The sequence below is a fragment of the Pseudophryne corroboree genome, chromosome 3 (genome assembly GCF_028390025.1).
Source record: "Pseudophryne corroboree isolate aPseCor3 chromosome 3, aPseCor3.hap2, whole genome shotgun sequence".
Classification (NCBI taxonomy): domain Eukaryota; kingdom Metazoa; phylum Chordata; class Amphibia; order Anura; family Myobatrachidae; genus Pseudophryne; species Pseudophryne corroboree.
In genome coordinates, this window is record NC_086446.1 from 436,338,652 (window position 1) to 436,353,124 (window position 14,473).

A 14,473-nucleotide genomic window follows, 5' to 3' on the forward strand; every position below is an offset into this window, starting at 1 on the left:
ACTTAACACTCAGCAACCTATAGCCCTGTTAGAGGTTAAAATAACAGAAACTAGTGGTTTTAAGCAACTGAGAAAACAGTACAAAAAGTTTCCAGTTTTTTTTAAATCCATAGTTCTAGATTAAAACAAACCCACATTCGATCCCATTGTAGAGCATATGCTCAAGCACATTACCTTTAGCCTAAGATGACACTGCTCCTTCCTCTTCTGGAGACTTTGGGGGAGTTGGGGACCTTGATTTGGACTTTGATTTGGAGTTCTTTGGAGGAGGAGGAGGAGGAGAAGTCCTCGATCTAGACCTGGAGCGAGACCGTGATCTGGACGCAGATGAAGACTTGGACTTTGACCTCCGGGCAGAGCGGGATTTGGAAGTGGAGCGGGATCGGGACCTGGTGCGGGAACGAGACTTGGAACGGCTGTAACGTGACCGACTGCGTGACCTTGATCGACTCTTGCTTCTGGATCGGCTGCGTCGTCTCCGTCGTGGACTGAAAATGAAAACAAGTGTAGCAATAGGCATCAGAACTGAAGAGTTCCCACAAAAATCCTATTGATGTTACATAGTTTGGAAACCACACAATGGTTAGAACCAACCACATATGCAGGAGATACCCATAGTCAGTGTATTAGACCAGTAGTAGAACCAATACTAGCAATAGCATGCAGGGTTTGCCACAGTTTACAAACTTGAGCTAGCAATGTATCCCACTGAATGAAATTTGAAATTCAAAAAATAAATTTTTTTTACATACAAACCATAATCTTACTTCCCTACCTTTTAAGCATTATTTCAATCAATCTGTGGCACTTTACAGATAAAAACTTCTAGTGTACAGTTACAGAAATTGTTATTCTAGGACTAACATGCACACAGGGGTTATGGATCAGGGTCGGAAAAAGATCGAAAGTGAAGTGGCCGACAGGGGGACATGTCAACATGACATTTAAATGTTTTCGCATAACATGACCAGGAACCTCAAATAGTGCCACCCACATCCCATGGCTAGCAAAGGAAGGGTGTCTCGCTCTGTTTCTGCTGTGCCCAGCAGTTTACTATTCCCACTTATAGTCCACATGGATGGTAAAGAAAGAAAAGGTAAATTCCATGTCGATCATTTTAAGAGTCGACCTTTTCTCCCATGTCATTCTTGTCCATATTGGCCAACAGTGGTCCACCTACTGCCAATCATTCACATACTGCAGAGATGGGGTAGTTATGACAAAACTACAACCTACTACAAAATCACACCTACAGGTTAGTAGCAGTGATTCTCAAATCTAATATGCAAACAAGCAAATCTTGTCCCTTGCCAATTTCAAAGTTTCTCAAGAAAAAACTTTTGGCCTAGGTGTGCCATAAGAGAAATTGAGTCTTGGGCACAGTCATTCAGAAAAGTTTGGGAACCGCTGGCCTACAGCCACTGGAACAAGGACAATATTCTACGAAGTTCAGAGCAACCACAAAGGATCTACAACAGACTTAGACAAAGGGTCTGCCGCCGCATGTCCCAAGGCTACACTGCACCAGAGGGGCACGCCAGGCCAGCCACGTGGTGAGATCAGGGCGCATATATACTGTATACCTTGTTACCAATTAGCAAAAAGTAGAACACAAAAGACGCCCAGCGTCACGTAACCCGGGTGTGCTACATGCAACGACACATGCCCTGCCCTCCCACATGCCAGTTGCCACACAGGAACTCGTGTTTTCACTGCTAACATCCATAAGTCACCCACAGCCCACACAATCATGTCAATGTGAAATACACAAAGGTGAAGACGAATAGCAAAGTAGCAGCGAAGTTACAGAGGCGGGAGGTCACATATGGAAACTGAAGGCGGCGCCATCTTGGACGATCCGCATGGCCAGCTAGGGGAAGGCCGCGTTCCGCTATCAGTCGCCCAGCGAGAGGAAACCTACCCGAGCTCAAGCCCCGGTGTGCACACCGGGACACCCACCAAATGCAGTAGTCACACCGCACCCCACTCACCTCCTACTCCTGCGGTCGTAATTGCCGTATCTGCGGGGCGGGGGTCCTCGGCGCCCATGGTGGGAGTCCGGTGGGCGGCCATAGCGGGCCATCTGCACCCGCAACTCACGGCCGTCTAACACCGCCCCGTCCATGGCGTCCATCGCATCCTCCGCATCGCGCTTGTCGTGGAAGCGAACAAAGGCGAACCCGCGGCTCTCCTTGGTATAGCGATCCCGGGGTATGTACACGTCGCCAACACGGCCATACTTCTCGAACACGCGGCGCAATGTATCCGGGGACGTCCGGTACGTCAGGTTATCCACTTTGAGTGAAGTCATGCCTTCCACGTCTGGTGGAGGCCGACCGTAGCTCATAGTGGTCGTTCTACCAAATTAAGACACCGAGTTATCGGTGTAATGGACTCTGCCCCGCGGGAGGAACCGCTCGCACGCCGTCCCCCTTCCCTGTCTCCGCCTTCGGGCGGCTTCCAACGCTGGAGTGAAATGAGACCGAGGCGACGGAGCTGCCCCTTCCTTATATCAGCGAGGCTCTGCTACAAAATGGCGGCGGCTTGGAAGGTAGGCTGCTCATCTTACCCACCTTCTCTACGGAGCCAATCAGGACTTCAGACACGACCTTGAGCGGCCACATCATTGGTTACCGATCGAGTTGGCACCGCCCATCACAGGCTGAGTCTGCTGAGAAGATGGCGGATACTCCGTCCTTGTCTCATGTCGTAGATAATGGTTCCCGCCACACAGTCCCGCAGCCGCTTTGCATATAGTTTCCATTATGTTCGGTGTTACATTGTGCCTCAAGAAAGTAGATTTATTCAAAATACATCTATACTAAATATATAATTTTTTTTATTATGAGAGGGCTGATTGTAGTGCTCGTGTTAACGAATAAACATGAGTATACGGGCATGGCTAGACAGAGAGATATATATAGAGATATAGATATATATATATATATAGATATATATAGATATATAGATATATATATAGATGTTCTTAGGCGTGATATATTAAAACCATGATAAAATATATGATAGTTGCATGCCATGTTAATTTTTTAATAAGTAGAATGTTCCTGACGTCATACTTCCCAACATGACCCTCTCCAGGAGGGACACAATGCTCTGCTTCTGGGCTTTTCCCTTTCTCTATGATTGCTGGCACCTGTGTTGAACAGGTTAATGGATTAGAAAGGTGTTTCAGCACAGGTGATTGCAATCACAAATTAAGAGGGAAGTCCAGGAGAAGAGTATTCTGTCCCTCCTGGAGAGGGTCATGTTGGGAGGTATGCTGACATGTTGCCCAGTAGGGGATACGGTCATTAGGTCGACAGCACTTAGGTCGACCACTATTGGCCGACATGCATTATGTCGACATGATCAATAGGTCGACGCGCGTTTTTCACATTTTAAATTTTTTTAGAATTTTTTCATTCTTTACAATCCACGTGGACTACAATTGGGAACGGTAACCTGTGCCGGGCGCAGCGGTAGCGGATTGACGCACCTTGTGCACTCACTGGGGTTCCCCATCACTTTACGAAGAAAACCACCAAAAACAGTAAAAAAAACCTCATGTCGGCCTTTTCCCATGTCGACCTTGTGACCATGTCGACCTACTGCATGTTGACCAATAGTGGTCGACCTAATGACTGTCGACCTAAGTGTGGTCGACCTAATCCCATACCCCCCAGTAGTAGGAGGAGGCCAGAGTGGGCACTAGTGGGAGGGTTATGGCTAATACCAAGTTGGAGAAAAAACCTCTGATGTCATCAGGGGGAGTAGCTAGGGCCGAACAGGGTAACGGAAATGTACGCTTGTCACGCTTTGGGTCGACCAGGTTACTAAAGGGAGTAGTTGGTGGCGTGGATAGTGAAAGAACTGTCCTGCCGGCCTAGCATTTTTTCTTTTTCTCTGACGTCCTAGAGGATGCTGGGGACTCCGTAAGGACCATGGGGTATAGACGGGCTCCGCAGGAGATAGGGCACCTAAAAGAACTTTGACTATGGGTGTGCACTGGCTCCCCCCTCTATGCCCCCCCTCCAGACCTCAGTTAGATTCTGTGCCCAGAGGAGAAAGGGTACAAAGCAGTGAGCTCTCAAGAGTTTGCTGTTTTAAAGAATTTTGTTAGGTTTTTTATTTTCAGGGAGGCTTGTTGGCAACAGGCTCCCTGCATCGTGGGACTGAGGAGAGAGAAGCAGAGCTGGCTTGTAAGGTTGGGCACTGCTTCTAGGCTACTGGACACCATTAGCTCCAGAGGGAGTCGGAACACAGGTCTCACCTGGGGTTCGTCACGGAGCCGCGCCGCCGTCCTCCTCACAGATGCCGAAGATAGAAGCCGGGTGAGTATTGAGGAAAAGACTTCAGGCGGCAGAAGACATCAGATCTTCATGAGGTAAGCGCGCAGCGGTAAGCTGCGCGCCATTGCTCCCAGTCTCACACATACACACACACACACACACACACACACACACACACACACACACACACGGGTGCAGGGCGCAGGGGGGGGGGGGGCCCTGGGCAGCAATAAACCTCAATTTGGGCATAAATATGTTGGATTAGGCTGTGGGACAGTAAATCCACGGACCCCCGCCATTTTCTTACAATATCATGAGGGGACCGAAGCCCGCCGTCGGGTGGGCGGGGCTTGATCCTCGGCACTAACCAGCGCCATTTTCTCCACAGAGGCTGCACGAGAAAACGCTGGCTCCCTGTTCTTTCCCCTACTGAGCTTCACAGGCTGGAAAAAAGAGGAGGGGGGCACATTGGCGACGCAGTGAGTGGAGATTAACATTATAAATATATAAAAGCGCTATCTGGTCATATATTCCAGTGTTTGGGCGCTGGGTGTGTGCTGGCATTTTCTGTCTCTGTCTCCCCTAAGGGCCTGGTTGGGGTGTTGTCCCCTTATAGGTAACCCCCTGTTTGTGTGAGGTGTTGGTAAGTGTGTGTCGACATGTCTGAAGCGGAAGGCTTCTCCAAGGAGGAGGTGGAGCAAATGAGTGGTGTGTCCCCGTCGCTGGTGCCGATTTAGGATTGGATGAGCATGTGGCATAGGTTAAATGCAAGTGTGACATCTTTACATGAAAGGCTTGATAAGGCTGAATTAAGGGGAACATCGGGGTCAATCTTCGGATTGGACCGATTCACAGGGCCCGTCGGGGTCTCAAAAACGTCCCTTAACACAAGACACTACTACCGACACGGACTCTGATTCCAGTGTCGACTATGACGAAGTAAAATTGCACCCTAGGGTGACTAAAACCATTCAGTATATGATTGTGGCTATTAGGGATGTCTTGCATATTGAGGATGAACCCTCGGTCCCCGACACAAGGGTACACATGTTTAAGGAAAAGAAACAGATTTTCTCTGACGTCCTAGTGGATGCTGGGGACTCCGTAAGGACCATGGGGAATAGACTGCTCCGCAGGAGACTGGGCACATCTAAAGAAAGATTTGGGACTATCTGGTGTGCACTGGCTCCTCCCCCTATGACCCTCCTCCAAGCCTCAGTTAGATTTCTGTGCCCGGCTGAGCTGGATGCACACTAGGGGCTCTCCTGAGCTCCTAGAAGAAAGTATAGTTTAGGTTTTTTATTTTCAGTGAGACCTGCTGGCAACAGGCTCACTGCAACGAGGGACTAAGGGGAGAAGAAGCGAACCTACCTAAGTGGTGGTAGCTTGGGCTTCTTAGGCTACTGGACACCATTAGCTCCAGAGGGATCGAACACAGGACCCGACCTCGTCGTCCGTTCCCGGAGCCGCGCCGCCGGCCCCCTTACAGAGCCAGAAACAAGAAGGTGGTCCGGAAAATCGGCGGCTGAAGACTTCTGTCTTCTCCAAGGTAGCGCACAGCACTGCAGCTGTGCGCCATTGCTCCTCATGCACACCACACACTGCGGTCACTGATGGGTGCAGGGCGCTGGGGGGGGGGGCGCCCTGAGCAGCAATAATAACACCTTGGCTGGCAAAACTAACACCATATATAGCCCCAGAGGCTATATAGGTGTATATTAACCCCTGCCAGAAACAATAAAATAGCGGGAGAAAGCCCGCCGAAAAAGGGGCGGAGCCAACTCCCTCAGCACACTGGCGCCATTATTCCCTCACAGCTCCGCTGGAAGGAAGCTCCCTGGCTCTCCCCTGCAGTCCTGCACTACAGAAAGGGTAAAAAAGAGAGGGGGGGCACAATTTAGGCGCAGTATATATATATTATAGGCAGCTATAGGGGAAAACACTCTGTATAGTGATATCCCTGTGTTATATAGCGCCCTGGTGTGTGCTGGCATACTCTCCCTCTGTCTCCCCAAAGGGCTTTGTGGGGTCCTGTCCTCTGTAAGAGCATTCCCTGTGTGTCTGCTGTGTGTCGGTACTGCTGTGTCGACATGTATGAGGAGGATAATGATGTGGAGGCGGAGCAAATGCCTGTGAATGTGATGTCACCCCCTGCGGGGTCGACACCAGTGTGGATGGACTTATGGAAGGAATTACGTGACAGTGTCAGCTCCTTACATAAAAGGTTTGACGACATAGGACAGCCGGCTACTCAGCTTGTGCCTGTCCAAGCGTCTCAAATGTCATCAGGGGCTATAAAACGCCCGCTACCTCAGATGACAGATACAGATGTCGACACAGATACCGACTCCAGTGTCGACGATGATGAGACGAGTGTACCCTCCAATAGATCCACCCGTTATATGATTGAGGCTATGAAAAATGTATTACACATTTCTGATGATACCCCAGGTACCACAAAAAAGGGTATTATGTTTGGTGAGAAAAAACTACCAGTAGTTTTTCCTGCATCTGACGAATTAAATGAGGTGTGTGAGGAAGCGTGGACTTCCCCAGATAAGAAATTTATCATTTCTAAACGGTTAATGGCTGCGTACCCTTTCCCGCCAGAGGATAGGTCACGCTGGGAAACACCCCCTAGGGTAGATAAAGCGCTGACACGCTTATCAAAGAAGGTGGCACTACTGTCTCCGGATACGGCCGCCCTAAAAGAACCTGCTGATAGAAAGCTGGAAAGTACCCTAAAAGCTATATACACACACACTGGCATTATATTGAGACCCGCTATTGCATCAGCTTGGATGTGCAGTGCTGCTGCTGCGTGGTCAGACTCCCTGTCGGAAAACATTGATACCATGGATAGGGACAATATTTTGCTAACGATTGACCATATAAAAGACGCGGTCTTATACATGCGTGATGCACAGAGGGATATTTGCCGGCTGGCATCAAAAATAAGCGCTATGTCCATTGCCGCCAGACGGGGGTTATGGACTAGGCAATGGTCAGGTGATGCCGACTCCAAGCGGCACATGGAAGTTTTACCCTATAAAGGGGTGGAACTTTTTGGGGAAGGTCTTTCAGACCTCGTTTCCACAGCTACTGCTGGGAAATCGACTTTTTTGCCACAGGCTACCCCACAGCAAAAGAAAGCACCGTATTATCAGGTACAGTCCTTTCGGCCCCAGAAAAATAAGCGGGCTAGAGGCTCATCCTTTCTGCCGAGGGGCAGAGGAAGGGGGGAAAAGCTGCAGCACACAGCTAGTTCCCAGGAGCAGAAGTCCTCCCCTGCGTCCGGTAAGTCCACAGCATGACGCTGGGGCTGCTCAGGCGGAATCGGGAACGGTGGGGGCACGTCTCAGGTTTTTCAGCACACAGTGGGCTCTCTCACAAGTGGATCCCTGGGTCCTTCAAGTAGTATCTCAGGGGTACAGGCTGGAATTCGAGACGTCTCCCCCCCGCCGTTTCCTAAAATCTGCCTTCCCGGCAACTCCCTCTGCCAGGGAGGCAGTGTTGGTGGCTATTCAAAAACTGTATTCACAGAAAGTGATCGTCAAGGTACCCCTCCTTCAGCAAGGAAAGGGTTACTACTCCACAATGTTTGTGGTACCGAAACCGGACGGTTCGGTGAGACCCATCTTAAATTTAAAAGCCTTGAACACTTATATCAAAAGGTTCAAGTTCAAGATGGAATCGCTCAGGGCGGTTATTGCGAGCCTGGAGGAGGGGGATTACATGGTATCCATGGACATCAAGGATGCGTACCTGCATGTCCCCATTTACCCTCCGCACCAGGAGTACCTCAGATTTGTGGTACAGGACTGTCACTATCAGTTCCAGACGCTGCCGTTTGGGTTATCCACGGCACCGAGGGTCTTTACCAAGGTAATGGCCGAAATGATGATACTCCTTCGCAAGAGGGGAGTTTCAATTATCCCGTACTTGGACGATCTCCTGATAAAGGCGAGGTCCAAAGAACAGTTGATAGTGGGGGTGGCACTTTCTCAGGAAGTGCTACAACAGCACGGCTGGATTCAAAACATTCCAAAGTCACAGCTGGTCCCGACGACACGTCTTCTGTTCCTGGGAATGATTCTGGACACAGACCAGAAAAGAGTGTTTCTTCCACTGGAAAAAGCCGAGGAATTGTCATCTCTGGTCAGAGACATCCTAAAACCAGGAAAAGTGTCGGTACATCAATGCACACGAGTCCTGGGAAAAATGGTAGCTTCGTACGAAGCAATTCCATTCGGAAGGTTCCACGCAAGGATGTTCCAGTGGGACCTGTTGGACAAATGGTCCGGGTCCCATCTCCAGATGCAACAGCGGATAACCCTATCGGCCAGAACCAGGGTGTCGCTGCTGTGGTGGCTGCAGAGGGCTCATCTACTAGAGGGCCGCAGATTCGGAATACAGGACTGGGTCCTGGTGACCACGGATGCCAGCCTTCGGGGCTGGGGGGTAGTCACAACGGGAAGAAATTTCCAAGGACTGTGGTCAAATCAGGAGATTTCTCTTCACATAAATATCCTGGAGCTAAGGGCCATTTACAATGCCCTAAGCCAGGCAAGACCCCTGCTTCAAAACCAGCCGGTACTGATCCAGTCAGACAACATCACGGCGGTCGCCCATGTTAACAGACAGGGCGGCACGAGAAGCAGGATGGCGATGGCAGAAGCCACAAGGATTCTCAGATGGGCAGAGAATCATGTGTTAGCACTGACGGCAGTGTTCATTCCGGGAGTGGACAACTGGGAAGCAGACTTCCTCAGCAGGCACGACCTCCACCCGGGAGAATGGGGACTTCATCCAGAAGTCTTCCAAATGCTGGTCAACAGGTGGGAAAAACCACAGGTAGACATGATGGCGTCCCGCCTCAACAAGAAGTTGAAAAGATATTGCGCCCGGTCAAGAGACCCTCAGGCGATAGCGGTGGACGCTCTAGTGACACCATGGGTGTACCAGTCGGTTTATGTGTTTCCTCCTCTACCTCTCATACCCAAGGTACTGAGAATAATAAAAAGGCGAGGAGTGAAAACCATACTCGTGGTTCCGGATTGGCCAAGAAGAGCTTGGTACCCGGAACTTCAAGAGATGCTTACAGAGGACCCTTGGCCTCTGCCGCTCAGACAAGACCTGCTGCAGCAGGGACCCTGTCCGTTCCAAGACTTACCGCGGCTGCGTTTGACGGCATGGCGGTTGAACACCGGATCCTGAAGGAAAAGGGTATTCCGGAGGAAGTCATCCCTACCCTGATCAAAGCCAGGAAGGATGTCACCGCAAGACATTATCACTGCATTTGGCGAAAATATGTTGCTTGGGGTGAGGCCATGAAGGCCCCGACGGAGGAATTTCAACTGGGTCGATTCCTGCACTTCCTGCAAGCAGTGGTGACGTTGGGCCTCAAATTGGGGTCCATAAAGGTCCAGATTTCGGCTCTGTCGATTTTCTTCCAAAAAGAACTGGCTTCACTGCCCGAAGTTCAGACTTTTGTCAAAGGAGTACTGCATATTCAGCCTCCTTTTGTGCCCCCAGTGGCACCTTGGGATCTCAATGTGGTTTTGGCATGCCTGAAATCACATTGGTTCGAACCACTTAAGACTGTGGATTTAAAATATCTCACGTGGAAAGTGGTCATGCTGTTGGCCTTGGCGTCGGCCAGGCGGGTTTCAGAATTGGCGGCTTTGTCTTGTAAAAGCCTTTATCTGATTTTCCATATGGATAGGGCAGAATTGAGGACTCGTCCTCAGTTTCTCCCAAAGGTGGTCTCAGCTTTTCACTTGAACCAACCTATTGTGGTGCCTGCGGCTACTAGGGACTTGGAGGATTCCAAGTTGCTGGACGTAGTCAGGGCCCTAAAAATGTATATTTCCAGGACGGCTGGAGTCAGAAAGACTGACTCGCTGTTTATCCTGTATGCACCCACCAAGCTGGGTGCTCCTGCTTCTAAGCAGTCTATTGCGCGCTGGATTTGTAGCACTATTCAGCTGGCGCATTCTGCGGTAGGCTTACCGCAGCCTAAATCTGTAAAAGCCCATTCCACACGGAAGGTGGGCTCATCTTGGGCGGCTGCCCGAGGGGTCTCGGCTTTACAACTTTGCTGAGCAGCTACTTGGTCGGGGGCAAACACGTTTGCAAAATTCTACAAATTTGATACCCTGGCTGAGGAGGACCTGGAATTCTCTCATTCGGTGCTGCAGAGTCATCCGCACTCTCCCGCTCGTTTGGGAGCTTTGGTATAATCCCCATGGTCCTTACGGAGTCCCCAGCATCCACTAGGACGTCAGAGAAAATAAGAATTTACTCACCGGTAATTCTATTTCTCGTAGTCCGTAGTGGATGCTGGGCGCCCATCCCAAGTGCGGATTGTCTGCAATACCTGTACATAGTTATTGTTACAAAAAGTCGGGTTTTGTTGTGAGCCATCTCTTCAGAGGCTCCATTTGTTATCATACTGTTAACCGGGGTTCCTATCACGTGTTATATGGTGTGATTGGTGTGGCTGGTATGAGTCTTACCCGGGATTCAAAAATCCTTCCTTATTGTGTCAGCTCTTTCGGGCACAGTTCCTAACTGAGGCTTGGAGGAGGGTCATAGGGGGAGGAGCCTGTGCACACCAGATAGTCCTAAATCTTTCTTTAGATGTGCCCAGTCTCCTGCGGAGCCGTCTATTCCCCATGGTCCTTACGGAGTCCCCAGCATCCACTACGGACTACGAGAAATAGAATTACCGGTGAGTAAATTCTTATTATTAATTTTCCCACATCTCATGAATTAAATGAATTCTTTATAAAAGCTTGGGAGACTCCGGAGAAGAGGCCGCAGATCCCCAAAATAATTTATATGGCATACCCCTTCCCTAAACAGAACAGGGAGATTTGGGAATCACCTCCCACTGTGGACAAGGCCCTGACGCGCTTGTCCAAGAAGGTGGCGCTACCGTCTCCAGACACAGCTGCCCTTAAGGACCCTGCAGATCGCAGGCAAGAAACTACCTTAAAGTGTATTTATTCTCATACGGGTGCTGTACTATGACCGACGATTGCGTCGGCATGGGTGTGTAGCGCAGTTGCAGCTTGGGCAGATGAGCTGACAGATAATTTTGAAAATATGGATAAGGATACTATATTCTTAACCCTAGCCCATATAAAAGACGCAGTCTTATTTATGAGGGATGCTCAAAGAGACATTGGATTGCTGGCTTCTAGGGCCAATGCCATGTCGATCTCAGCGAGACGATCCTTATGGACTCGCCAATGGACGGGTGATGCGGATTCCAAAAAGCATATGGAAGTACTACCCTATAAGGGTGATGTATTGTTTGGGGATGGGCTGACGGACCTGGTTTCCACAGCTACAGCAGGTAAATCAAATTTTTTACCATATATTCCCCAACAGCAAAAGAAAATGCCACCCTATCAGATGCAGTCCTTTCGGTCGCACAAGTCCAGAAGAGGTCTGATGGTGTAGGAGCTTCCTTTTAAATGGGAAATATATATTGATTCAAGCTTTTTCACATTAACTAAGATATTTACTGCTCCTCACTTCTTTAGGTTCGTGTTTCCTTAAAAGCTTCACAGAGATGTTATAAGCAACATTGTATTTCAAAGCATGAATTACTCATTGTTATAACGCCAGATGTATCCAAGGCCAGTCAAGCATATCGCCAAAAGTTCTGAACATCGGGGAGGATTTTGACCTGTCCTGACCTCCAGAAAGGATGTTCCGGGAAAGCTGATAATCGCAAAGCAATAAATATATTTTAATTGCAATTTATAATATTGTTTGACAAATGACGTGTTTCAGTTTTCAAGACATACATGGTGTATTTTGATTGGCTAAATGTATTGGCACACATGAATCCTTTGTTCTTTTGCTATAAAATAAAGCCATGATGGCCCCTAAGACAGATCAACTATGAACTGCTTAGGTTACACAATGATCCTGTGTCATCTATTCATTCACTGATCTCCAACCGGTTGCTAAGGGAAACAGCATTCTGACTGATGACTGAAGAGAGTTTATAATCAGACCTGAATAGGTTAACATACCCTATCATTTTGGGATCTCGTCCGGGATATTCCAGCATCTCCTCCACTGGCAATAAATCCTCTGATCTTTCAGGAACCGCTGATAACAAAAAAAACCGGTAAGTGAGATTTATTGTGTAGATTTCTACCTGCTCACTTGAACTCAGCGCTTCTTGTGTAAATCAAGGGGAAGTCCAGTCGAGAAGGTCAGAGAATATCTTAAAGAGCCCAGCGTCAGTCAGAAGAAATTTTTTTAAGGTACCATGATGTATGTTATATTGTTGAAGTATGTTATATTGTTGAATTATGTTATATTGTTGAATTGTGGGTAAATAATTTCAGATAATTTGTCACAAGTGCACAGGGGGAATTAATCAAGTATGCAGAAAACTTTTAAATTGTGCAAGTACTAATGCATGTTTATTAAGAAAATAGAGCCGTTTTATAAAGGTGGCGCATGGCCAAGATATGTTCTAATGCTGATAACCAGTTTGAATTGATAAATAACCAAAGAGGTGTATGCAAATCTTGTACCTGTGTTGTTGTGTTAAGAAAATACAAAGGGTCTGTAGCACCAAGATTGCTGGCAATTACAAGCACTGAAGTCTCATTTGGTTATGTGGAAAATGATGATGAATTTTATTTTACAAAAGGTTGTCATTTTAAAAAGAGAATTGTTGGAACATTACATTAAGAATGATTGATTTAACATCATAACCTATTGGCCTAGGAACCACATAATCCCAGGTCTAAGACCCATGTGCCCGTGCAGCCTCAAACAGCTGCCGTGCACGCAGATAACAGATATAGGATTTACTGTCATCTTTGTTTTTGTTTCCTTGCACTGTTATATGTACTCTGTCAATATGCTTTTGAAAAGGTGGGGGGGAGTCGGGTTGTCTGCTGAATAAATGAAACTAGATTCTCCTACACACACTGATAGGTATTTCTCACATCCAAGCAGTCCCCGGTGTTAGCTGTTACTTTACAAGCCATATAGGCAGGGGGGTAGACCCTTGGAGTAACTTAACAATAATATTAGGGACGCATCTCAGTGATCCAGAAGAAATAATCTATTATGCAGGTCTCACTTGGGGAGCAGTACTAACAGATCTTCCACAAAAGCAGGGAGGAAGGGGCAACACTACAACCCCAGTCATTTGTCCACAGACGGATTGAAGAAGCTCTTTAGGAAAAATTTCAAAAGAGCAGGCTTCCCGTCAGAGGGGACACTTGACCTAGAGACAACCCCAGTCATTTGTCCACAGACGGATTGAAGAAGCTCTTTAGGTAGAGATTCTTTAAAAGGAGATTTTAAGTCCCTCAAAAGGAGTTATTAAAATACCACATCAGGATGGGTTCAAACCCGTGGATATTGTTAATAACAGGGAGGGTAATAAATCTCTGAAAGGAATTTCAAAAGAGCAGGCTTCCCGTCAGAGGGGACACTTGACCTATAAAAATTTGCCTCCTGTAACAAAAGTAGAGAAATGGGACAACCCCAGTCATTTGTCCACAGACGGATTGAAGAAGCTCTTTAGGTAGAGATTCTTTAAAAGGAGATTTTAAGTCCCTCAAAAGGAGTTATTAAAATACCACATCAGGATGGGTTCAAACCCGTGGATATTGGTAATAACAGGGAGGGTAATAAATCTCTGAAAGGAATTTCAAAAGAGCAGGCTTCCCATCAGAGGGGACACTTGACCTAGAAAAATTTGCCTCCTGTAACAAAAGTAGAGAAATGGGACAACCCCAGTCATTTGTCCACAGACGGATTGAAGAAGCTCTTTAGGTAGAGATTCTTTAAAAGGAGATTTTAAGTCCCTCAAAAGGAGTTATTAAAATACCACATCAGGAGGGGTTCCGCGCACGTTCACCCAGGCATGGGAGCGCGGTCTGTAAAGATGTCAGGGCCCGACAAACCCGTGGATATTGTTAATAACAGGGAGGGTAATACATCTCTGAAAGGAATTTCAAAAGAGCAGGCTTCCCGTCAGAGGGGACACTTGACCTTGGATAATTAAGCATAATAGTAGAGATCAAGCATCCATCTGGATCACTGTAGCAAAAGAATTAGGAGCAGAGAATAGAAGAAGAGATGAGGAAAATGATTTCCCCATTGTACCAGAGTACTCAATAGCACCACAACCAGCG

The 14,473-nt window shown here is 47.9% G+C and overlaps 1 protein-coding gene across 3 annotated transcripts in view; it reads right to left on the bottom strand.

Annotated features, from left to right (window-relative positions):
* The window catches only part of SRSF2 (serine and arginine rich splicing factor 2), a 4,201-nt gene extending 1,669 nt beyond the window's left edge, over window positions 1-2,532 (bottom strand). For 2 of the 3 annotated variants that reach the window (XR_010243836.1, XM_063960438.1), the window contains exons 1-2: window positions 1,992-2,531; window positions 175-488 (exon numbers count right to left, since the gene is read on the bottom strand). Coding sequence is in view for 1 of the 3 variants with exons in the window: in XM_063960438.1 (XP_063816508.1) it covers window positions 182-488; window positions 1,992-2,347 (663 nt within the window). In the remaining 2 variants the exon portion in view is untranslated. Of the gene's footprint in view, window positions 1-174; window positions 489-1,991 lie in introns of all 3 variants that reach the window. The other variant, XR_010243837.1, reaches the window with a different exon arrangement.
* Between the last annotated feature and the right edge of the window lie 11,941 nt (window positions 2,533-14,473).